General features: G+C 38.6%; 1 protein-coding gene across 4 annotated transcripts in view; it reads right to left on the bottom strand.

Annotated features, from left to right (window-relative positions):
- Positions 1-26,715, bottom strand: part of ULK4 (unc-51 like kinase 4) — a 636,813-nt gene that overhangs the window by 496,941 nt on the left and 113,157 nt on the right. For 3 of the 4 annotated variants that reach the window (XM_027872479.1, XM_027872482.1, XM_027872480.1), the window contains 2 exons: positions 25,065-25,148; positions 3,167-3,328 (listed from right to left, as the gene is read on the bottom strand). In XM_027872479.1, the coding sequence (XP_027728280.1) occupies positions 3,167-3,328; positions 25,065-25,148 (246 nt within the window). The remainder of the gene's footprint in view (positions 1-3,166; positions 3,329-25,064; positions 25,149-26,715) is intronic. The other variant, XM_027872481.1, reaches the window with a different exon arrangement.

The following is a 26,715-nucleotide window of genomic DNA, read 5'->3' as shown; positions in this document are numbered from 1 at the left end:
TTTTTCAGGACTGAACTTGAACACTAAAAGGAACTAAGAATCTAAAAATAATGCAGAAAGAAAAGAACCTTTGGGCTCTTCCTAAAAATTTCCATTTTCTTGGAATTTACTTTATTTGTGCAATTTTCCAAGAAAGAGATGAGTTCAAAATTGAAGACTCTGCATCTCTGAGAAACATAAATGGATGCACTTAAGGAAGAAAAAGCTAAAGAATTATTTTTATTTGCTCTTTTGAATGATTTCGAGTATTGGACATAAGCAATGGGGCAACACACTTTTTAGACCTCAGTAGTTGTTCACCACTACTAAAACAGTGGTGTTCACAAAAATGGTTTTGTTCACAAATATCCTATTGTTCTAAGCATCTTTTCTAGTTACAGCTAATTCTCAATAATTGCCATCTAATGAAGCAGTTTTCCCCAATCTAGCATAATTTCCAAGACCCCACTATACATGCAAGGGTTCCCTGAAGGACATCTGAACCGAGTAACCACCTTCCTTGACTGAGCACAGCTACTGATGGTCCTTTGGAGATCTACTGGAGGAAAGACCCTTCACAGGTCTAAGCGATGTGAGATGGTAATGAGATCAACAACAGCATCAATAATACCACTGGGTTTAGAGAACCATGGGAAGCACAGAGAGAGAGAGATCTCTATGCCCCCGGCACAACAGCTTCAAACTTTCCCGCAGAACTACAGAGGGACTGATACCTTCCAAGGCTACTGGGTATGATTTTACCCAAGGGCCAGGTACCCCCAGGTCCAAAGGGCATGTGACCCTCCTTCAGGAACCTTTAGTGAAGGAATCACAGCCAGCATTGGCTATACCTGCCAATAAGATCACATGCTTAGCCCAAACCCATGAGTTCAAGAAGAACATCATTACTGTGGAGGGAACATGATGATGTGGGAAGCTAGGTTAATGCTCCCAGTCTAGAAGTAAGTGGGGGTTGGGTCTCAGGAGGCCCCTAGGTGACACCAGGAGGGGCAATTGGAAACTCTGTCTTGAGCCAATGGTCAAGATGGGGAAAATGGGCCAGGGAGCTATGCCTCAAGAGAACAAAGGCCTGGGGCAGCCAAGGGTTCAACATTCTGAAGTCAGAGAAGGCTCAGTCAGAACTCCCTAAAAGACTTCAAAGGGATCACGATCTAGCACCATCTGTATAGGCCCTGAGTGTTGTGCTCAATACATCAGATAAGGGGTGTCACAATGGATAGAATGACAGGTCTGGAGTCAGGAAGACCTGAGTTCAAATCTCACCTCAGTCACCTGCTAGTTGTGTCTCTTAAACCCTCTTTGCCTCAGTGTTGTCATCTGTAAAATGGAGCTAACAGCAACTGGCTCCCAGGATTATACAAAGATAAAGTGAAATAATGTTTGTAAAGTATTTTGCAAAACTTAAAGCATGAAATAAATGTGAGTTATTATCATTAAATCCTATTCATGTCCACCTTCCTGACATCCTCCTATAGGAGAGAATTCAACCATTGTGAGCAGATGAATTCAATGTGGAGTTTCAGGGCTTGGAGTTAAAGAGCAGAGAAGGGCCCAAAGAACAGATGAAGCTAGTTTTTGTATTTTCCTGCTCCCACATACATCCCCCTAGCACCAGTTATTGGGAACTGTGTTGTGATCTCTGTAACCCACTTAAAGTTTCCCACCAATAGGGGATGTGGGGAAATAGAGACACTAATGCACTGTTGACAGAGTTGTGAACTGATCCAACCATTCTGGAGAGCAACTTGGAACTATACCCAAAGGGTTGTCAAACTGTGCATACCCTCTGATCCAGCAATACTACTTTTAGGTCTGTATCCCAAAGAGATGAAAAACAAAAAAGAAAAGGACCTATATGTACAAAAATATTTATAGCAGCTCTTTAAGTGGTGGCAAACAATTGGAAATTGAGGGGATGCCCATCAATTGGGGAATGGCTGAACAAACTGTGGTATATGAATGTAATGGAATATTATTGTGCTATAAGAAATGATGAGCAGGCAGACTTCAGAAAAACCTGGAAAGACTTGTATGGACTGATGCTGAGTGAAGTGAGCAGAAACAGGAGAATGTTGCACACAGTAAGAGTCATGTTGTGCAATGACTAATTTTGATAGACTTAGCCCTTCTCAGCAATGCAAGGATCTAAGATATCTCCAAAAGTCTCATGATGGAAAATGCTACCCACATCCAAAGAAAGAACTATGGCGTTTGAATGCAGACTGAAGCATACTATTTGCTATTTTTTTCTTCTGTTTTGTTCTGTTTTCTCTTTCTTGTGGTTCCTCCTATTGATTCTAACTCTTCCTTACAATATCACTAATGTCAAAATATGTTTAATAGGAATGTATATGTATAGCCTATACTAGACTGCGCTCCATCTTAGGGAGGGAGGTGGAAGGGAGGGGGAGAAAATTTAAAACTCAAAAGTTTATGGAAGTGATTGTTGATAAATCACAATAAATTAATAAAAAAAAAAGAAATGACAAGCAGGATACTCTCAGAAAAACCTGGAAAGACTTACATGAACTGGTGCAAAGTGAAATGAGCAGAACCAGAACAGTGTACAGCAATATTGTACAACGATCAACTATGAAAGACCTAGCTATCCTCAGCAATACAATGATCCAAGACAATTCCTAAGGACTTATGATGAAAAATGCTGCATCTCCAGAGAAAGTACTGATGAAGTCTGAATGCAGATTGAAGCTTACTTTTTTTTACTTTTTAAATTTTTCTTGTGCGTTTTTTCACAACATGACTAATATGGAAATGTGTTTTGCATTTATAACATATATGTATATATATATAATCTATGTCAAATTGCTTGCTTTCTCAGTGAAGAGACAGGGAGGGAAGGGAGAGAATTTGGAACTCAAAGTTTTAAAAAACAAATGTTAAAAATTATTTTTATATGTAATTAGGGTGAAATAAAATATTTAATTAATCAAAATAGAGGAAAAAGAATTTCCCACCAATCCCTTAGTGGGTTTTCAGTCTCAGTTTAAGAAACACTCTCATAGAAAAAAAATATGACTTCTCTGGTTTTATCACGCATGCCAAAACTCCTCCATTCATAACTCCACCCTTTTGTCACCATAAGATTCACTTAATGTGAATTCATATTAATGAACCTGAGAACATGGTAATGCAGGTGCAGTCTCACCGATATAGCCGTGATCCTTAAAGAGTCTATAGTGGAATGTTTGAAGAGGTACCATAAAACCGGTCCAATTTCCCCTGTGATAAAGCCCTGGGCTTGGACAGAAAAGGTAGTACAGACGTTCTCAATAATCTTCGCTGCCATATGATTCACGACACGTTCTTCCTAGAGAAGGAACAGGAGAAAAAGGAAAACATGATTTTACATCAGGAACATATTCATTTAAAAAAATCTCAGAAAATACAGGTGAGTAAGCTCCTCCTGGGTATGAGTTTGTTATTTAGCGAGGAATGTTAATTCTTTTGGGTTACTGGGGAACTATAATACCCTGTAAGTAACTCATTTGCCCACTGGTTCTATCCCAAGAAATGACTGTAATAAATCTCATTCACCCTCCTAAAATATAAAAACCAAGAAAAAATAACAGAAAAATGAAACAACCAGATAAGATTTAGAAGATAATTGTAAAGTAATGAAAGTGATATTTTTGTGTGGATTCCCAAAGTGGAGGAAGGCCCCCAGAAGAGACAGCAGGTTGCCAGATGCAGTAGCAGCCCTCCCAGGGTTGACCAGTCAGTCCTGCATAACAGCTGAGATACACAGAAATGTACTACCTTACAGTCATCATTTGTCAAGTTAAACCTGCACTGAGACTCCTGATAAGCTAAAAGAAATAATGGGGACAAAGGAATGTTAACAACAAATAAAAATGTTTGGCGCAAAAATGTCCAATGGGACAAAGTAGACATGGGTGGTCATGCAAATCATGGTCACCCAATCACATCAGCCACAGGACCTAGAAAAATGCTGAAAAGGAGAGGGACTGTGCACATTTGTGATTAACCAGGAGAAAAGCCCATACCTAGAACGTCTCCATCCTCACCTCCTGCCTCTGGCATCTCTGGCTTCAGCCAGGACTCACCTCCAACTGCCACCTTCTGCAAGTGATTGACCATTTCTGGTTCCCACCCCCAATCCTGCTCCAGTTACTTGAGGCTTTCCCTCCAAGGTGATATCCTTCTATTCCGCATGTACCTGAATGTTCCTATTTATTTCCACGTCACCTCCCTCAGGATAGGAATTGTTTTTGATTTCCTTGGTTCGTGAAATCCATGCCAAAGATGGAAAGGGTCTAGGAAGTCCCTCAGAGCTCAGGAGGCTTTACGCCTTGTGCCCAGGAATGAACTGCACATCTCAAGTGTGAGGTCAATTTAAGGAGATTTGTCACCTCCAGCTGAAGACTTTTTTCAGTCCCAGCAACTGTGTCACCCTCGGATAAGGCGTGGAGACATTACAACCTATTAGTAGAGGGAATAAGCACACCAAGGAAATCCTGGCCCTCAAAAGTGTAAAGTATGTCTATCATATGTCCAAGAATCATCTTCAAATAAAATAAATTTAGAATTTTTTAAAAAATACACACAAAATCTACTTGTAGCAAACTGGTCAGGCCCCCATTACATGGACAGAAAGATAAGTAATTTTAAAACCGACACATCAAGATACCTGTAGCTCCAAAGCTCTCAATGGAGGTAGTAGGGTTTTACTGCTTGATTTAGCTTGTGTCTAAGCAGAAGGAGCAAGGAAGAGGCATGTAGAAGTCATGCTGGCCCCGTACTTATACCTGAAATACTATCCCTCTCTTATCCTAAGGGGTCCAGAGCTGTTAGCGACACCACTGCATAATCCTGAATGTGTATATAACACAGAAATTCATTCTATTATAAAGTGGGTGTGCATAATATTCCCCACCTAAAAGTAAACCCATAATGATCAAATGATGCTACAAGAGCGTTTGTGGTGAGTAATATTTGGTCTTGTATCTGCAAAAATGTCTTTATCTCTCTGCATACCAAGACCTTAATGTGCTTGTATAAAAAGCTGGGAATAGATATGTTAACTCTAAACACATGGCACTGTAAATAGAAAGGCAAATATTTGGTTGTTGAGAGATGACTGCTAATGTACCACCCAAAAGCATATTTGATCTGGTGCTGCTGAACCAGCATTTTTATTTTCTCTTTCCTTACATTCTATTACCTTCACAAAGCAGAAGGGCTAGACTTAAGTGTTGCAACAAATCCTGACAAGAATGATGCTTTATGTTATGTCCAGGACAGCCTTCATTTTTTTAAAACAATTCCTATGACTTCATATGACTGTCAAATATGATGTGGCTGTCTTTGAGTGCCACATCTCCAGGGAAAAAATTGTTCCCTTCTACTAACTGAAAGCTAATGCTAGAGTAATTATAACTATGTGATGTCATTGTTGATAAGTAGTCTGAAAACTTCTGAGACGGAAATCTGAGATGGAATATCTCTCCAGTATTCACTCACACAATCACCAGATGCTGTCTTGGCAGCCCCAGAGGCCTAAGTACAATGTCCTCCTCTACTGATGCTCATGCCACTCGTAACTCGGACGGTGATTTAATAAGGGAAAAAGGAACACATGCACTCCGGAGACTGGGTCTCTGAGCTCTGTAACACACATAACTTTACACTAATAATGTCTCATAATGGCCAATTTTAATTGATTTTTCCCTTAGGTTCCTCCTCCAGGCCCTCCCCTCAAAATGCAAGTATATCTCTGATTGCTGGAATTAATGTTCAGTGTCATGGCTACCTACCATTGAAAGAAATAACAATGCATACATTCACAAACCATCATGCACACCATGGAAGCTAAATGCTCAGTGAACTGACATAAATGGAAAAGCAGTCACATAAGGCCAATTAACTTGTAATCAAGAATACACATTATCTTCTGTGCCTTCTCTATCACCTCTACTTGGAAAGGGAAGGGGATACTCAATGCTGAAGTACTTTAATATGTAAAATTACATAGATCAACGGAAATGTGGTGGGATCTCATAGGAAGAGTCTACTACAAAATCTGCTGATTTCCTTAGAACAAAATCATGCAGGTGAACCGGCGGTCTCTTCCAGGTGCTGCGGGGGCAGGCTCGTGGGCCACTGAGGTCATCGGCACCAACCTTGTTGATGGTCAGCTGTTGAAAAATCCCCTTCACGTTTAATACAATGTGCCCCTTTACTGCATGTTGCTAAGGGATAGAAATCCAATCTCTTTCCATCAAAGCAAAGCCAAACCAGCTTTTCTTCTGGGCAGCAGCCTGCGCCCTGAAGGTGCAATCAGAATTCTGTAACACTGACTATTCTCAGATGCACAAAGATGGTAAAGTTGCTAACCCACTGTGGAGATAACAAGAAATTTGAATTGATTTTTCCAGTTGTGATGACTGCTTTGTACCCATTAAAGTCCCTGACCCAGGCAGCCCCAAATGGCCAAAGAAAATTATTTAAGAGACTGCCTTGGAATAGCTGTGAACCCAACTGTTCCTTAAGCTATTTACAATCCTAACAGTGACCTTACCAGTACCACATTCTATCCAAGTGAACTCACCAAGTTTTCAGAGGACATAACTGTTTGCTTTCCTAATTTAATGTAATCGCATCTGCCATATTCAAGATGTTCCAAAAGTCTTAGGGCAGTTGGGCGGTACCTGCCTCTTAAACTATTAAATCTATTTCAACTACTAAAGCTTTAAACTGCACTAAGATTTTTGGGACACCCTGTATATATACATACAAACGTATTCACCCATTGTGATACCAGTATAATGCAGATCAAATAATATATTTAACAAATATACTTTTATTGAATAAAAAAGTAATAATCAAAGCATTTTTGGCCTGGAATATTTAGATGAAATAAGTCATTTCTAATGCCAGATAACCAATTACTTCAATGCCTTGGCTAAAAAAGGGGGGTGGTATTTATTGTCACAGAGCTCTATAAACTCAATGAGGCTGGCACACTAATTCAATTTACTGCCATCTGAGATCAGCTATCCTAGCCCCTCTGGGATCTATGTATATAAACATCAAGACTTGTACCATTTTCTGGTTAATTAACACTGTGGAAGGAGAGACTAAGCTAAACTATATTTAGCCCTTTAATGGAAGGTGCCATATTGTCATGTTATGGGAACCAAGGCCATGATAGCTGGGGAGGTAGCAAGAATGAATCTAAAAGATGTGATGAAAGTGTTTTCAAACACAAAGTTCAGGGATAGCTAGGTGGCGCAGTGGATAGAGCACCGGCCCTGAAGTCAGGAGGACCTGAGTTCAAATCCAGCCTTAGACCAAACACTTGACACTTACTAGCTGTGTGACCTGGGCAAGTCACCTAACCCCAACTGCCTAAAAAAATAAAAAAAAAATAAAAAATCAAACACAAAGTTCAAATCTGTTAGCACCATGAACTCTATACAAGATGAGTTGCATCCATGAAAGAATTCTACAGTATTTGAAATAAAAGTATCAAATAAAAAGAAAAAACTGTCCTGCATTCAGTTAGTTTTTTTTTTTTAAAGATTTAAATGAGAAAAGAGGAAGTATTAACTTGGAAGAAGTCTGAATATAACTTCAGTGAGCATAGAAGCTTCCTACAGAAAAGTAATATGCTTTAAAGAGATTATGGATCTCCAACACATGGTAGAGTCATGCCTTGAAAATCAGATTTACTGTAATTATATTGAAACCTGTCTAGAACAAGAATAAATTTAGAAATATAAAAAGTGAACATTTTAAACTATGGGAATAGGTGCTTTTACAGTGCATAGAGACCAAAAATGAAACCTTTCATTTAAAATTTTAGGTGACTTCATTTTGCATATCTGTTGTTATTGGATTTATAAGTTTTACTCTGAAGATCCAGGGCATATCAAAACTATACACCTGCTAAAATGGAAATTTTATCTTTGAAAACAAAATCAGCAGGACCAGGGTTACAAGGGAGGAAAAGAGAGAAAGAGGTACATAAAAGCTATTCAAATGAGAAGAAAAACTAGACAAATGACAAAACTGATGAATTCTTAAGATTCTACATGACAAATTGGGCAGTTTCCCAAGATTTTCACTTATCTGGGTTCATCTGGAGATGCACTGGCCTGCAGAGGACACTTCTCACCTTTAAAATTCTGTCCCAGCTTTCCCTCTCTGGGATATACCTCTCTTGGGCTATCAGGATAGTTTCCTCAAGATAAAAATCCTTAGTATATCTTTAAAAGTATTTTGATTTTTCAGATCACATTGAGAAACCAAAGCTAGTAGGGTCAGACTGGCTGTGGTCCAGGGAGGACCCGTACAGTAGCATGGGACTTTCAGTTCAGAATATTAAGAATCACCGTTGAACTCTTACAAGTTCATTAGTATGCAAAATTGTAAAGAAATATTCAAGTCTTGGCTTTCATATATTTGTCCCTTATAGGGACAGAAGGAAAATCAAAAAACTAGAAAAGACCAGAAGCAGAAGCGACATTTTCATTCTTGTCCTCTTTATGATGTCCAAGGTTACCAGCCAATTTCTGCTCCTTAACTCCATCCCAACCCTACGCTTCCACTGGGAAAGAGCAGGCTAGGAAGTATATAGCTACAAAAAAATAGCCTGGTTCCCCCACAACCCACAAAAATGTAGCCTGATCCATGAGCAAATTATTATTGTTGTTCTTGTTGGTAAGATTATGCTGACCATAAAAATAAATAGGAAAGGAAAAAAAAATATGACAACTGTTCATGACGTGATATTACATTTGATTGACCAAGAAAATCTGATTCTCTGTTCTCACATGCAGACAGCAGGAGTCTGGAATATCTAATAGAGAGCATTACCACCTCTCAAAATAGGTTGCATACCCAGTGCAATTTGAAGTCTCAAAATTCAAGCACTCTTGCAACAGTTTTTTAAAAGACATTGGTTTCCAGGGAAAAAGAAATAAAGATGTTCTCATGAAAAATGGAAATGGAGATTGAAAAAGGCTAGCTAACTTATCAAAACCCTAACCTAGGCTACAGTTTGAAGATGAGCATCAGAAACAGCGGCTTATTTTTTGTAACCTCGCATTTCACAATTCACCCTATGCCAGGTGTCAGTTCAGCATCTGATAATTATACAGCCTATTATGCAGGCTATAAAAGAGATGTGGCTGATTAGATACAGTGGCATACATTAATCTGCTCATCTAAACATGTGGTAATTCTCAAAGGGCTCTTTTCAGAAGAAAATGTATGCGGCCTTCTGGGGCACTCAGGCCTCATAATTATGGTTCTGTAGAGGGCTGAGATAGCCAGGTAAAAAGACCTGAAAAAAAAATCAAACTTGTTTTGTGTCGTAGTATTCAGAGGGTAGAGAAAGCATTAGAGTTCACTGCAAAATGCTCCTCAGAGCCTGGATGGTAACCCCCAGTACAGAAGAGGATCTCATAGAAGGGTGGGATCAGGGTTTGGGTTTTGGTTTTGTTTTGTTTTGTTTTGTTTTAAAAGAACTTGAAGAATCCAAGGATTTTCTGACCAGCAGAGATTTTCTGTTTGGTCTCAGGGGTAGAAGAAGGAACAATGAGGTGAAGGTGTAGGGGCAGATTTAGGTTCAACGTGAGGAAAATATTCCTAACAATCAACCCCCTCCCCAAAGTGTAACGAATGGGCCGCCCCTTCATTGGACACCTCCAAGCACAGGCAGGATGACCGTTTGTCAGAGACGTCATGGAAAGGATTCCTGTTCAGGTACAGACTGAACTAAATGCTCTTTTTAGGTTCCTTCAAACTCTGAGATTCTGGGACCCCAAAGATGACTGTATTCAACCCCAAACCATTCATCGTTCTACAGAAGAGGAAAGGAACGCTCAGAGGAAAACCGACCAGGATGCCACAGACAGATAGTGGCCAAGCTGAACTAGAACTCAGGCCTACAAACACAAGATCCTTGAGGATAAGAACTGAGTCTTACACAAACTGTACTTCTCCGAGGCCCACCACAGAGCACCCTGCACATAACGGGTTCTTAATAGATGTTTGTTTATTGATGTCTCTTAATTCCCTGAGAGGTAATGAAATGATATCCGAAAAGCCTAAGGATAAGAAAATTCTTTAAAAACATTTTTTAACTATTGTGACTCCTACCATGGCAGAAGCTATGCTGCATAATAGATAGAGAGCTAGAGTCAGAGTCAAAAAGACCTAGGCTTCCAAGGTCTGGGTTCACATCTCTAAAAGATATTGTCTATGTGACTCAGGCCGTGCCCCAGACAACTTCCTAAGACTATCAGCTGTAGAGTAGGTAATGATCTAGCTCCATTTCTAGGTAGAGATGGAGTTTCCTTGCCCACCAGCTATGCTTCCAACCCTACGGACTTTGCCTACACGACCTGCCCGTCTTCTCCCCCTAGAACTCAATGCTTGAGGCCTTCTCACCCTGCAATTTACCTCTGCCATGTTAGCCTCCCACTCCCATTGGTGAGTTCCTTTCAAGGCCTCCATTCTGGGGACTAACTCAGCCATGCTTCATTTCCCTTATAGCTATGCTTCAAAATCTGAGGACTTTGCTACCATGCCCCACTCCCTTTCTCACAGATATCCCTCATCCCCATCCTGCTTTCTTGTGGTTTTTCCCCATTAAAATGTAAGCACCTGGAGGGCAGGATAGTCTTTCTTTTTGCTTATATTTGATAACCTCATGGCTTAGCACAGTGCTGGTACAGAATAAGTACTTAATAAATGCTTGTTACCTACCCTCTTTTTATGTCTGTAAAACAGAATTAAAATATCTGGCACAAGTACCTTCATCAAAGTTAATGAGATTTTGTATATAAGGTCCCCTAAATTGCTAGAGAATTAATGCTATTCATATATGCTAATGAAACAAAAAGCCTAGGGAAAAGTCTTTTGAAATCTTCAAGATTATTTAATTCAATTCAAAAAACACTAAGCTCTACTACACACAAGATAGTGTGTTAGGAAGAAACAAAGGCAAAGGTTCTGCCCTAGAAAAGCTTGCATTGGGGGATGGGGGTGGAGGAGGCAACATGTATGGATAAAGGGATATTTTTTTAAAAAATATAAGGTAAAGAGGGAAGAGGGAGCGCCTAGCACCTAGGAGGATCAGGAAAGCCTTTCTATAGAAACTGACCTTTAGGTGAACCTTGAGAGAAACTAGGGATGCTGGTAAGTGGAAGTAAGGAAGGAGGGCATTCCACGGACAACCAGACTAGATGGGAAAGATTGCAGCATACATGAGTAACAGCAAGGAAGCCAACTGAGTCAGAGCCCAGAAGCATGAAGGAGAGTACGTTTTGATCAGCTTGTAACATGGTACAAATGCCAAACAGAGGGGTTTATATTTAATCCAAATGGAGACAGGGAGCCAAGAGAGTTGATGGAATAGAGGAGTGACATGCTCACTGTAGGAAAATCATTTTAGCAGCTGTGTGGAGGATGGATTAGACCGGGGATGGGGAACCTGTGGCCCTCTCGGTCCTCAAGTGCAGCCCTCTGACTGAATCCAAACTTCACAGAACAAATCTCCTTAATAAAAGTATTTGTTCTGTAAAACTTGGACTCAGTCAAAAGACCATACGTACCCAAGGACCTAGAAGGCCACAGGTGGCCAAAAGTTCCCCACCCCAGATTAGACTTTCTTGCTCAGTACTGGGGATATAAAGCAAGGCAAAAACACAGTCCCTGCCGTCAAGGAGCTCCCACTCTAACGAGGCCAACAATATGCCTCTAACACTGTACGACATGAGATGGACAGATTACCGTTCATCGTAAATGAACAATAATCTAAGAGAGAAGGTACTAGCACTGGGAAGACTCTTGCTGTCGTCATTTGTCCTTCAAGGGGACCACGACATGCAAGTGAATTGGATTTAAATGGGCGGGGGCTGTGCAAAGTCAAGCGGGATGAGTCTTTCTTCTGTGCTCACGCTGATTAGTTTTTAACATATATCAAAGATTAAACTACATTACTTAAAGGAATGCACTATATAAATAAAAATATTAGGATACAGACTGGCAGAATATATCCACCAAACCATCAGAATGTCTACTGTGGTAGATACAATGCAGCATTCCATTGGTGTGCTTGAGAGATTATCCAAGTATCTGGGAGGAGGGCACCAACGACTAGGAAAGGAGCTTCCACGTCTGAAGGATGACAGGGACACAGCAAGTAAATGCCTGAGGGATTAGAATTCAGCTCTTCGGACCGCAGGTCCAGTGAGTGCTTCACCTGCCATGCTAAGCTGCCTTTCACGTTTAGTCCAACTCTCTTGTTTTATAGATGAGGAGATTTAAAAAATTTTAATTAAATAATTAAAAAAAAAAAGTTCTGAGATTTTTCTCAAAACTCTGGTATCATCCCCTCTTTCAAGAACCTGGAGAACTGATACTTCAACAGCCCTGAAATGATATCATCTAACAAATCAATGGGCTTGTCTTTCTCTAGGCTAGTTCTACCCCGTTGCTCTTCCAGATTTGTTCCAGGGCTCACACTGGCACTTGCAGAGAGAAGAGATTGTTAGAATAATCCTTACAGAGCTTTCCTATTTTTTGTTTCTTGTCCTCCTCTCACTTTCATCTTCAGAAATCCTGGAGTTAACAGTCAGGCAAAGAAGAAACATATCTAACCCTTACTGCTGATGATGCAACGGTTTACTTAGAAATCTTAGAAAATTAACAAAAAGAAAAACCTGTCGATTGATAACTTCATTAAGGTAGCAGGATACAAAATAAACCTATAAGATCAACAGCATTTCTATATAGCAAAAATAAATTTCAAGAAGAAATAATGAAAGGTGAAGTATTATTGAAAATTACTAGAAAATGCATAAAATAGATATTTAAGTGCACCTAAAACCTATTTATTACAAAATGGTTTATAAAGAAATAATAACAATAATAATTGGTAATAGCTAACATTTATATAGGACCTACTATGCACCAATCATTATGCTAGGCATTTTATAAGCAGTATTTCATTTGATTTTCACAACAACCCTGAGGTAGGTGCTTTAATTATCCTCATTTTACAGATGAGGAAACTGAGGCAAGGAGAGGGTAAATGACTTGCCCAGGGCCACACCGCTAATAAGTGTGTGAGTCCAGAGTAGAAACCAGGTCTTCCAGACTTTAGGCCCATCTCTCTATCAACTGTAACACTTCACTGCCCACTTAGATAACTGAATGACTTAAATAACTGGAAGAATATTCAATACTTATGCCTGGGCTGTGCCAATATAATATAAATGATACTATACAGATTAATTTAGCTTTACTGCTATGCCAATCAAATTACAAAGCAAATACTCTATAGAATGAGTGAAATAATAACAAAAATTAATTTGAAGGTACAAAAGATCTAGAATTGAAAATCACTGATAAAATGCAGGAATTAAAGGTGCCTCACATTTTCAGACTCCAACTTACAAAAAAGTCAGTAATTATCACAACCACATGGTATTGGAACTGTCAGTGACACAGAGACCAAAGGTCTCAATTCAGGTGACTCTGCTCTCGGCAAACCTGCTGACGCCTCTGCTGCTTCTTCCTGTTTCAGAAGACACGACTGTTCTTGATTTTCTTTCCATCCTTTTCCATAAGATTTTACACGTGAGATTATTTTCTACACCTTTGTTGCCCGTTGGCTAGCATACCTCTACTTGACACAGAAAGCGAGTGTTTGCAAAGAATTTTCTAGACCATTTTAGCACCTTTGTTATACAAGACAAATGACTACATTGCACTCCTTAGAAAATAGCACTAGTCTGTGTTGAGGTCTGTTATTTTACCTATTTCCCATTTTTCAAACACCAACAGTTTGAATAGAATAAGTTGGAATTGCCTTAACTATAAGCCATACCTTGTCATTTCTATTTTTTCCTCTAGTTAAGGATGGATTTTGATCTTTGCTCTAACAAGGAGATGGCTGACAGATGGCTCTGGAAAGTAATTTTAAATTGTGCTAAGAAAGTGACTGAAATATAAGTACCATTTTCCCCAGAGATCAGATAGGCATCTACACCAAAGAACTGATCGATAAAAACAAAGGTCCCACATACACCAAAATACAAGGTATTCCAGAGAAGTGGAAACAAACTAAATCACCACCAATCAAGGAATGGCAAAGTAAACTTAATTATGCGGGTGGGGTGAAATTTTACTGTATTGTAAGAAATGAATACGATAAAGACAAAAGTGTGTGGAATTGCTGCAAATTGAGAAAGCAGAAGAGGGAAAACAATATATACAATCTACACATTGTAAAATATACTCTAAATTGAAAGAACAAAAATAACAAAATAATTAAAACTGAAGAGTTTTATATTTATCATGCCAGGCCCCAAAGAAGAAAGATGAGAATGTACCTCCCTCCTTTCTCTGCATATACAGTTGTAAAACACCGAGTACAATGTCAAATTTGGCTGACACCTTAGTTATGTTTACTTCACTGTTTATCTACTGTCTTTTATTCTTTGTTATAAGAGATGGAACTCATATTAGTTGTTTGACCTTGGGCAAGTTACTTAACTTCTCTTAGTATCAGTTTACTCATAAAAAAAAATTGAATCAATAACAGCACCTACCTCACAGGGTTGTCATAAAAACAAAATTATATAATAAATGTAAAATATTTTGAAAATCATACAGCAATATATAAATGATAGCTACTATTAGCTATTATTAAGTCAAGACCAGTTTAACTAGGCTGGTCTTCAGAAACAGACACAGTCTACTGCTTCCATATTCGAACTATTCAAAATCTTAATGCAATGCAAAGGCTTAATTATATAACGCCATGTTCTCTTGCTCATATTCCGACTAGGGCAAGCAAAGTTTCCTAATCTGCATGAACAAAACTATTTTGAAGAATTGTAAAGGAGGCACAGTCAAGATGGTGGAGTAAAGGCAGGGACTCACCTGAGCTCTCCCCCAAACACTTCCAAATAACTTTAAATTATGACTCTAAACAAATTATACAGTAGAGTAGTTTCATTCCACAAAAAGATGGAAGGAAACAATTTTCCAGCCCAAGACAACTTAAAAAATCAGCAGAAAAGGTCTGTTGCACCAGGGTAAGAGAGGAATGCAGTCCAGCAAACCAGGAACAGCCTTCAGGGTAACTGAATCAGTGGCAGCAGTGGTGATTTCCAGAGCTCTCAGCCCTCGGACAGTAATAGGATCAGACAATGGGTCAGAAGCAGATTTATAGGGGTCCCTTTGCTGGCACCAGAGGCAGGCCTTTGTTGCATTGCCTATGCTTGGATTTGGGTCACAGTCCTGGTCTTCAGTCCCAACATAAGCAGGAGTACTAGCACAGCAGAGCTTGTAGCTGCAGGGAAGCAGGGATCCTGGTCACAGTTCCAGAGCTGAAAAGAGTACTTGTGGTCATTCACAAACCAGTGCACAGCACAGGAAAGCAGTAAACACACCTCTCCCTAGATCATACCACCTTGCAAGAGCCAAAAACTTACAGGTCCCCAGAATTACCTCTGAAAAGAGCTGCACAGGAAGACTCAAGCTTGGGACAGCATCCCCTCCACTTGGAAAGCAGAGACCCACTTTAGCAAAGAGTTAAAAGTCAAGAAATAGGCTGGAAAATGAGCAAACAACAGAAAAAAAGTCTGACCATAGTAAGTTACTATGGTGACAAGGAAGATCAAAACACACACTCAGAAGAAGACAACAAAGTCAAAATTTCTGCATCCAAAGCCTCAAAGAAAAATATGAATTGATCTTAGGCCATGGAAGAGCTCAAAAAGGATTTTATAAATCGAGTTAGAGAAGTAGAAAAAAATTGGGAAGAGAAATGAGAGTGATGCAAGAAAATCATGAAAAAAGAGTCAACAGCTTGGTAAAGGAGGCATGAAAAAAAAATACCAAAGAAAATAACAGCTTAAAAAACAGAATAGGTCAAATGGTAAAAGAGGCACAAAAATCCAACGAAGAGAAGAATGCCTTGAAAGGCTGAAATTGTCAAATGGAAAAGGAAATACAAAAATTCACTAAAGAGAGTAACTCCTTAAAAAGTGGAATTGGCCAAATGGAAAAGGAGATACAAAAGCTCACTGAAGAAAATAATTCCTTAAAAGTTACAAGTGGGCAAGTGGAGGCTAATGACTTTATAAGACATTAAGAAATAATCAGACAAAATCAAAAGAAGAAAAAAAAAAAAGAAGAAAAAGAAAATGTGAAATACCTCATTGGAAAAACAACTGACCTGGAAAATAGATCCAGAAGAGATAATTTAAGAATTATTGGACTACCTGAAAGTTATGATCAAAAAAAGAGCCTACACATCATCTTTCAAGAGATTATCAAGAAAAACTGCCCTGATATTCTAGAACCAGAGGGTAAATAGTAACTGAAAGAATCCACTGGTCACCTCCTGAAAGAGATCCCAAAATGAAAACTCCCAGGAATATTATAGCCAAATTCCAGACTTCCCAGAGCAAAGAGAAAATACTGCAAGCAGCCAGAAAGAAACAATTCAATTAACATGGAGCCACAGTCAGGATAACACAAGATTTAGCAGCTTCTACATTAAAAGATCAGAGGGCTTGGAAGATGATATTCCCAGAGGGCAAAGGAGCTAGAATTACAATCAAGAATCACCTACCCAGCAAAACTGAGCATAATCCTTCAGGGGAGAATGGAAATTATAATGAAATAGAGGACTTTCAAGCACTCCTGATGAAAAGACCAGAACTGAACAGAAAATCTGACTTTGAAATACAAGATGCAAAAGAAGCATAAAAAGGTAAAAAGGAAAGAGAAATCATAAGGGATAAGGTTAAACTGTTTCCATTTCTACACGGGAAAATTGTATTTAGAACTGTTAAAAACTTTCTCATTATTAGGGAAGTTAGATACATAAACAGAAAGCAGAGGTGTGAGTTGAATGTAATGGTATGATTATCTAAAAAAACAAAATTAAGGGATGAGAAAGAAGAATGCACTGGGAGAAGGGGAAAGAAAGAGGTAGAACGGAATAAATTATGACATAAAAGAAATTTTACAGTGGAGGGGGAAATGAGGGAAGCAGGAAAGGGAGCATACGAACCTTATTCTCATTAGAATTGGCTCAAAGAGGGAAAGAACAATATACACAGTCAGTGGAGAGTAGAAATCTATCTTACCATACAGGAAAGTAGGAAGGGAAAGGGATAAGAGAAGGGGGAGCTGATAGTAGGGTAGTTTGGGGAAGGTAAAAGTCAGAAGCAAAACACTTTTGAGAATGGAAAGGGCAAAAGAAGGGAGAGGGTAGATAAACATGGGGGAAATAGGATAGAGGGAAATATATAGCTGGTAATCATTACTATGAAAAATTACAGTGAGTTTCTCTGATAAAGGCTTCATTTCTCAAACATATAGAAAACTGAGCCAAATTTATAGAAATAAATGGTCAAAGGATATGAACAGGCAGTTTTCAGACAAGGTAATCCAAGCTATCTAGTTATATGAAAAAAAATGCTCTAAATCACTCCTGATGAAATAAATGCAAATTAAAACAACTCTGAGCTACTACCTCACATCTGTCAGACTGGCTAATATGACAGAAAAGGAAAAATGACAAATGTTGGAAGGGATGTGGGAAAATTAAAACACTAACATACTATTGGTGAAGTTGTATACTGATTCAACCACTCTGGAGAGCAATTTGGAACTATGCCCAAAGGGCTATAAAACCACACATACCCTTTGACCAGGCAATACTACTACTAGGCCTGAATCCCAAAGAGATAAAAAACAAAAAAAGAAAAGGACCTATATGTACACAAATATTTAAAGCAGTTCTTTTAGAGGTGGCAAAGAATTTGAAATTGAGGGGATGCCTATCAATTGAGGAATGACTGAACAAGTTATATAATTATGATGGAATTGTGCTTTAGGAAATGATGAGCAGGATACTCTCAGAAAAACATGTAAAGACATGAACAGATGCAAAGTGCAATGAGCAGAATCAGGAGAACATTGTACACAGTAACAGCAACATTGTATGATGATCTATTATGAATAACATCTATTCTCAGCAATACAATGATCCAACACAATTCTGTAGGACTTACTATGAAAGGTGATGTCCATCTCTAGAGAAAGAACTGGGAGAGCCTGAATGCAGATCAAAGATACTTTTTCTTTATTTTTCTTGAGTTTTTTTGTCTGTGTTTTCTTTCACAGAATGATTTACATGGAAACACGTTTTGCATGACTACACATGTATAACCTATGTCCAATTACTTGCCTTCTCAATGAGGGGGGAGAAGAGGGAGAGAATTTGGAACTAAAAATTTGGAAAAAAAAAAAGAATGTTAAAATTGTTTTCACATGTAATTGGGGAAAAAATAAAATTAAATAAGATAATTACTACTCTATAATAAAAAAACCCATTATTATCCAAATGTTTTAAGATTTAGGAAACTATTCCATATAGGCTTGATTAACCTTTAAATTTAATGTCATCACAAGGAGCTCTCTAAAGAGGCTGGGATGTTTGTGGATTTTCCCTAAATAGCCTTGAAATGTTTTAGAAAACTGAAATAAACAATGTCTCTAAATAAGGGTAGATAGATTCAATGTAAAAAGCAAACCAGGAAGACTCAATTTAATCTACATCACAGGGAGGTGGGCTCCAAGAGGATAAAGACATGTTACAGGAGTTGGACAGATTTCAGTCAGATTCAAAGGAAGTCTAAACGGAATGGACCAAGAAGCAGCTCTTTCCAGGGTGCAACAGCACAGTCCATCTAGCAGCCTCCCCCCTTCTCCTTGATTAAAGATAGAAGACGCTTCCATAATAAGCCTGTGAGCAAATGGCTAACCTGCTCAGGTGGACAACAAAAGTGGAGAGCCTTCCAGAGTCAAACAGAACAATAACTGGAAAGAAAAAAACTGTGAGACTTGTGATTGGTAAAGCTACAAGGGTGTTTTTAATAAGTTAGGTAGGAACAGAAAAAGGAACAGATATATCCGAGAATGGGGGGATGTAAAGAAATAGAAACAAGAACAAAGAATACTAATATGAGGAGATAGAGCACGTGTTTGGCAATTTTGTTGTGTTTTTATTAATTTTGTTTTCAAATTAATTTTTAAATTAAAAAATAATTTCAGCCAGAACAACAAGAAAGTTCAAATGCAGGTGAGCCTTTTTCATCTTTCTCTTCTTTATTAACACATTAGAAAACAACGGTGAGCTTCTCTCTACTGAAGTTCACCAATAATTTGTCTCCTAAAAGGACCTGTGAGCCTTGGACATATGGTCCTATGAAATTCACCCAGCATTCCAGATACTACCTGGCCACCACAGAACTGTCTCCTCCCATGATCCAAATACCATGACTCCCTTAATGCAGTTTAAGATCACAGAGGTGTGTCTTTGCTTGCCATGTTGCACTAATTCATACTGATCTTGCATCTCATTAAAACTCCCAATGAGCTGCTACCTCTCTTAAAGGTGTACATATAGGTCCTTTTCTTTTTTTGTTTTTTATCTCTTTGGGATTCAGGCCTAGTAGTAGTATTGCCTGGTCAAAGGGTATGCGTGGTTTTATAGCCCTTTGGGCATAGTTCCAAATTGCTCTCCAGAGTGGTTGAATCAGTATACAACTTCACCAATAGTATATTAGTGTTTTAATTTTCCCACATCCCTTCCAACATTTGTCATTTTTCCTTTTCTGTCATATTAGCCAGTCTGACAGGTGTGAGGTAGTAGCTCAGAGTTGTTTTAATTTGCATTTATTTCATCAGGAGTGATTTAGAGCATTTTTTTTCATATAACTAGATAGCTTGGATTACCTTGTCTGAAAACTGCCTGTTCATATCCTTTGACCATTTATTTCTATAAATTTGGCTCAGTTTTCTATATGTTTGAGAAATAAAGTCTTTATCAGAGAAACTCACTGTAATTTTTCATAGTAAGAGCTACCTTTAAGCTACCTCTCCCCCATCTTGTATTTGTGAAGTTGTTTGGTTTTTTGTTTGGTGTTTTGTTTTTTCCTAACTTTACATTCAGCTCTGTTAAATTTAATCTCGTTAAATTCAGCCCAAAGTTTTAGCCTTTGCAGATGTTTTGGAGCCTACCTCGAGCATTTCAATGGGCTTGCTATCCCTCCCAGCTTTGTTTCATCTACAAATGTGATAACTATCATCTAAGTCTTTATCCAAGTTATTGATACAAACATTATATTCCAGATATCTGTTTGGCCTTCACAGTTGCCTCTTCCTACCTGTCCAGTTTTCTTCTACTTTATACCCCTCCAAGTACTCTGCAAGCTGGTGATACTGGCTTCCTGGCTGTTCCTCCATCTCCTGACTGAGCATTTCAGCAGCTGTCTCCCATGTCTGGAATGCTCTTCCTCCTGCTTCCTCACTTCCCTGGCTTCCTTCAAGTCTCAACTTAAATGCCACCTTCAACAAGAAGCCTTTTGTGGTCCATCTCAATGTTAGTATTTTAAGCATGTTTTCTGAGTTTATTTTTAAAGAACAAAAAGTAAGGGATAGTAGATATCACCCTCAGTGAGGCCCCACCTGAACAGAGCCATAAGATAATGGGGAACATTAACATGATCAGGTGTCTCTTTGGGAGAAGCAATAGCAGTCCAATACTCTAGAGGCAGTCGCTTCTCCCATAGCACCTTCCTGAGAGCAAATAAAAACTTACATTCTCTACACTATTAATTCTTATTTATAGAACACCACAGGAACAGATGGTGCAAAGTAAGTCACTGAAAGGCTAGGTCCCTGTCTTAAAGAGCTAATTATCTAACTTCAGATGTTGGAAAAAATTGATCAAATGCTAGAAAAAGCCAAGGTGTCACTGGTAGGGTCAATGTGGAGAGGCTTCATAATGGAAAGAGGTATGTGGTTTTTTTTTTTTAAAGAATCTATACTTATACATTCAACAATCAGAATATGATTGTCACTCAAAGAAATAGTACTTAGAGGAACTATGCACAGAATTTCATGTAGCTAATCTCTTAGAATAGAAAAAAAAAAAACACCCCTGCAGATTGCAGATAGAGAGCACCATACCTCAGATTAAATGTGTCCTAATAATGGAGTTTAAATCTGCTAAAAAGAAGTAATTACTAATTGCTAAGTTGCCTGTGCTACAGAAATTTTTAAAGTTATAACAGGATATCCTAATAATACCGGTTGGCTACAAACAAAAACTCAGGTCCCTCTGGAGAAGGAAGATAATGTGTACAATAAAGTATGACACAGAGAAGAACTCATTAATCAATACTTACTAAGCACCTAGTATGTGCCAGGCAACTAAGAAATGAGAACATTTGTCCAAGGGGCATGAGTATTTACATGAGTAAATAATAACTATGACAATGGTTCACAGAACAAAGATTTGTTCAGTCAAAGGGCCACACTTGAGAACCTAGAGGGCCATATGTGGCCTCGAGGCCACATGGTTCCCACCCCTGCAGTCCTATCCCCTCCTAATATATTTCAAAGAACAGAAAAAATTTTATATAAAATAGTTGTAAAGTCTGTTATCCAACATGTTGGGGGATGCTAGTTGTCAAAAAAATCAAGTAAACTAAGAAATGGACAATATTATTTCTTTCTTTGGTGTCCCTCCTAAAACCTATAACTGAATCCTATAATACACACCAAGTCTAATTTTCCCCAACCTTGTAAAAAGCAGGAATAATTAATAATACCCGAGTAATAAATCAGTTCTTTCAACTGCTCTAATGTAGCAGGTCTCATCATTAGTGACACTAATCACATTTTAACCTTCTAATGGGGCAGTAGAAATATGGGTTTCTAGAGATACTTGGCAACATGTTAAAAAATGGTGTCAGAGGGCAGCTAAGTGGCACAGTGGATAGAGCACTGGGCATGGAATCAGGAAGCCTGAGCTTCATTAATTCAAATCCAACCTTAGACACTTACTAGCTGTGTGACCCCAGGTAAGTCAATTAACTCTTTTTGCCTCAGTTTCCTCATCTATCAAATGAACTGGAGAAGGAAATAATAAACTACTGCAATATCTCTGCCAAGAAAACCCCAAATTGGGTCACAAAAAGTCAGACATGACTGAAATGACCGAACAACAACATAAATAATATAGTTTTTCCCTCAGACACATAATACTCACTAGCTCTGTGACCCTGGGCAAGTCACTTAACCCCACTGCCTAGCAAAAAATAAATAAATAAATAATATAGTTTTTCCACTATGTAATAGATAAAGTTACTACTCTACAATGAAAATTAATTTGAGTTTTGGGTAAAGGTAATTTTTGCAAACTCAATTATATTTTATATGCACTACGAAAACACATTATTTCAAGGAATCCTAAAGTAAAATTTCCTGTTATTTGCAAAATCCCTTTGTAACATAAATAATTGGCATACACATTACCTATTTTTAAATGTGGATTTTGATAAATAAGAGCTCTTAAAAAGAAGACATGCTTATAGGAGGAGGGAGGTTTTTTTTTTCTCTGCACAAAAAGTAGAGAATTATAGAACATCAAAGACCATCTAATCTTTTTACCTGTATAAGAATCCTCTCCACAGAATCACTATTTTGATTCAGTAAGTATAAGCTCATGCCATGGAAAGTGCTTAAAAATTACATTAAGACAAGCAATGATTTTAATATGCTTTCATTTTGTGACTGGCCTTCCCATCCTCCTAATGATACTGCCTTCCTTCTGAAAGTATCTCCAATCTTTCTGAACACCTCATTAGTATACAGTTGTTTGCATGTTGATTGCTCCACTAAATTGTGAGTTCTGGAGGGCAGGAAGGGCATTTGCTATGCCCAGAGCTTAGCATGGTGCCTGGCACATTGCAAGCACAATGCCTATTGACCTGACTTGATTCCTCTTTGGGAAAGGCCTCCAGTCTGTTGCTCACCTCTGAGTGGGCAGCCATCCCACTTCTGTCCTTTGTCCGATCTTCTGACAGACTAGGTCAGTAGTCCCCTGTGCCTCAACAAATCTTTTTTCTTCTTTGCTCTCTTTGAGGGCCTTCTTCCACTTCTTAATAGAATACTTCATTCTCCCTGACAATCTGGCACATACAGAAGGGCTTCGAGGACCCCTTCATCTTCCCAGCTAGTCATAGTAGACCTTGCTTGTAGCCTCTCCTGGCAAACCCCTGTGGGACAACTTAACAGTTTTCTCTTTTATTTCTCAGCCTGATTAACATCTTGCCTTCTCAGCACCCTGACGCATACATCCAACTTCCTCTTCCTTGTCTTTCCAATTTCCTTCTCAATCTTTCTCTTGATCCCCTTAAATGTTCTCCTCTGACAGGCCAAGTCCTTCCCCTGACATCCCTCTCCTCCAGTACTCTTTGGTAAATTCCATTTTCTTTTAATACCACTCTCTCCAGCTCTCTCATTTTTTCCCTTCCAAATTTCAATCTATGGCTTTCTTCACAATCCTAAAACACTCCAAATCTACATTTTTATGAGTCTTTCTCCTTCAGGTCAAGCCATTCCTAGGTCTTAATCACTGTAGGATGGTTTGCTTAATTTTATTTAAGAGCTAACAATAACTTAAAGAGTAATATAAATGAGGTCAGCCTGGGGACCTTCCCAGTCATTAGGAAGAGGGCTAGCTCATTGGAAAGATCACTGAATTGGAAGTCAGAGGAAGTGGGTTTGAATACACTGGTACTAATTTACTACCTATGTGACTCTGGATAAGTCACCACCTCAAGGGACCAAGGAAGATAACCTCTAAGGTTCCTTCTAGCTCTAAATCCTATAACCTATGACTACTTCAGCCAGCAAAAAAAATAAAACTCTTTCAGTTGCAATATAATAGAAGCTGTTTCACAATCAGTTACATACAGTTACAATCAGCTTATATAATCAGTTTTCACAACAAAATAAAATAAATATAGCTTCTATAAACTAGAATACATGGATAGTGACACCGAGCTATTACACTCTTTTTTCTATTTCTTCCGGAAAACACTGTAAAGAAAGCTCCAGCATAAGTCATTAGTAGGCAGTCTCTGGATAACACAGAAGTTAATTTTGAAACAGCTTTTTGGGGTATGTATGCCTTAGCTAATAGCAGGGAATTCCACAAATGATCTGAACTTCCTGTTGCTTTTTAAAGTGTTATTTACCACACTCACTCACATCTCAAGATGACATCTTACTACTGTTCATTACAACTGATAGAAAAGAGCCCAAGCCGCACATAAACTATATGTATTTACATGATCACTGTGGGGAAAAGAAGAGGAAAATGGTTTGGGGAGGGGGGAGCCTGTGCACCTGGAAAATTATTCCATTAACTAGCACAGCAAGAAGTAATAAACTCGAAAGGAAGATGTTTATCTTGATATTTTTCTTTCATTCTGCAAGGAATGTTTTTCGCCTTTGGCATTGCCTTGGGTGAAATAATGTCAAATGGTCTCAAGCAAACAGCGAATGCCAACCTTTTAGCTTGCTCTGCTCACAGCCTTTTTATTTTTCTGAGAGGGAACCACAGGTTTGTGTCGGTTGGTTGGGCTATTTTCAACCTACCAACAATGTGGTAAGAAAAGGAGAAGGAAAGTGAATGGAAAAATCAAATTACATAATAAACAAACTTAATATTAAAAGTGACGGATTCCCCAGAAATGATTCGAGTTTACCCCTTCTGGACCTCAAAAGGGTCTCCATAGCCTGACAAGATAATCATGAGAAGTTGGAAGCTATTAGTTAGTACCTTTATCAAAGTTGTGCACAAAGTAAACATAAGTTATTGAACTAGCTGTCTCAAAAATCATCAGAAGAAATTGATAAGGATAGGATATTAAAAGCTGATTAATCAAGCTAATTCTTATTTAGTACTGATTTCTGAAAATCAAGTCATCTATACATGCTGAGTGATACAGAAACAGAGTTCATCCTGCTTTCTGCTACTGTGTAGGTCAGGGTCTTGTCATGATTATTTAAATTCAGGAGCAATCCTGGGTTGACAAGATACTGCAGTGCTGCAGGCTACAATGCGCATCCAGTGCTGGAAGGCTTATTACAATGGAGAATTTCTGGGGAGGACCAGACAGGAGCCTTACCCCTTCCCGAAGGCATCTCATTAGCACAGTGTAAGCAGCCAAGGGAACGACCCAGCATTCTCGAGGGTGCTCTTTTTTTTCTTCCTGAAATGAAGTGGGAGGAAAGGCAATGAAGCTAACAGCATAATTGATATTAACCCTTTCAAGCAAAATTCATAATATCAAACTCCTAAAGCATCCAAAACATTAGAAAAAATCCCCAAATACTACTATCCAGCTACCCGATTCCTGGAACCAGTTTTTATTTTTCAATCACAGTACTTTTAAAACACTACCATAGAAAACCTGTTTTTCTTGCAATATCACATGCATTATACTGCTATAAGGCCATCTCATGAAATTGATTTTATTTCTCACAAGCCTATATTAATTAAATTCATTTTCACCAGGATAACTGTGATATAAAGAGATTGAGGCACTGTCTTTATCAATAACTAATATATTGATAAGTGGTATCATGGCTACCTCTACTTAAGGATATATTTTCAAAAATTCTTGGAAAACACAATAAATCTGGTTTTCAACAAGAAACATTTAAGAGGTCTTTCCCAATCCCCTACACTTAATCCCTTCTTGTTTGTTTGATACTGGGTCTCCCTAACTTAACCAGAGTAGAATTACAGTGGCTACTTACTGGTCAAACCCACTCCTGATCAAGATGGCAGCTCTGACCTGCTTGGCTTCTGATTAGGTAGGACCAGTTCACCCCTCCCTGGGTAGCCTGGTGGCCTCCTCTCTCTATCCGAGTTACTGTTGTTGTTCACCCTTCATTTTTGCAAAGAGAACCAATGACCAATGGGTGATGTCTTGACTTGGGTGTGAATTGGATTTAAGTGAGGCAGAGCTACACAAAGTCATCAGCCTCACTCTCTTTTCCAGAGTCACTCACCATATTGGTGCCAAACTGAGTGAAGATGCTAAATTGGCTTTAGCTTCGTCAAAAGATCTAAATTTATTGTGGACATCTCAAAATCAACATGCCCATAACAAAATTAATGATCTCTCCCCCATTCAAACCTTTTCCAAACTTAGATCCAGAGCTGGAAACAACCTAAGAGGTCAAGTAGGGCAGCCCTCTCATTTTATAGGCATCTGAGTGTAACTCCCCTATTTCTGCCGAGGGCACCATCACCCAGGTTCACAACCCAAGAGTCCTCCTCAACTCTTCCTTCTCCGTCCATCCCATATCCAGTCAGTTGCCAAATCTTGTCAATTCCACCCCCACAATATCTCTTCTCTCCATTCCCTTCTCTCTACTCACATGACTACTACTCTAGCTCAGGCCTTATCACCTCTCTCCTAGGTTACCCTAACAGCTTCCTAATTGGTCCCCCTACTTGTAGGCTTTCCTCTCTCCAATGCATCCTCCGTAAAGCTGCTCAAATAATCCCCTAAAGCACAGATCTGACCTTGCCACTCTTCAGTTTAAGAATCTTTAGTGGCGTATAACCTCTACTGAATTGCTTGCTTATCTTTTCAATGAGGGGGGTTGGGGAGAGCGAGGAAGAAAGAGAGAGAATTTAGAACTCAAAGTTTTAAAAACAAATGATAAAAAATTGTTTTTACACATAACGGGAAAAATAAAATACTAAATAAGTACAAAAAATTTTTAAAAAATTGAGCTTTTGATGCCTTTTTTTTGGGGGGGGGG

Source organism: Vombatus ursinus, unplaced genomic scaffold (genome assembly GCF_900497805.2).
Source record: "Vombatus ursinus unplaced genomic scaffold, bare-nosed wombat genome assembly UNPS02014799.1, whole genome shotgun sequence".
NCBI classification, from domain to species: domain Eukaryota; kingdom Metazoa; phylum Chordata; class Mammalia; order Diprotodontia; family Vombatidae; genus Vombatus; species Vombatus ursinus.
The sequence above is the reverse complement of the archived record's forward strand: the minus strand, read 5'-3'. Positions and strand labels throughout refer to the sequence as shown.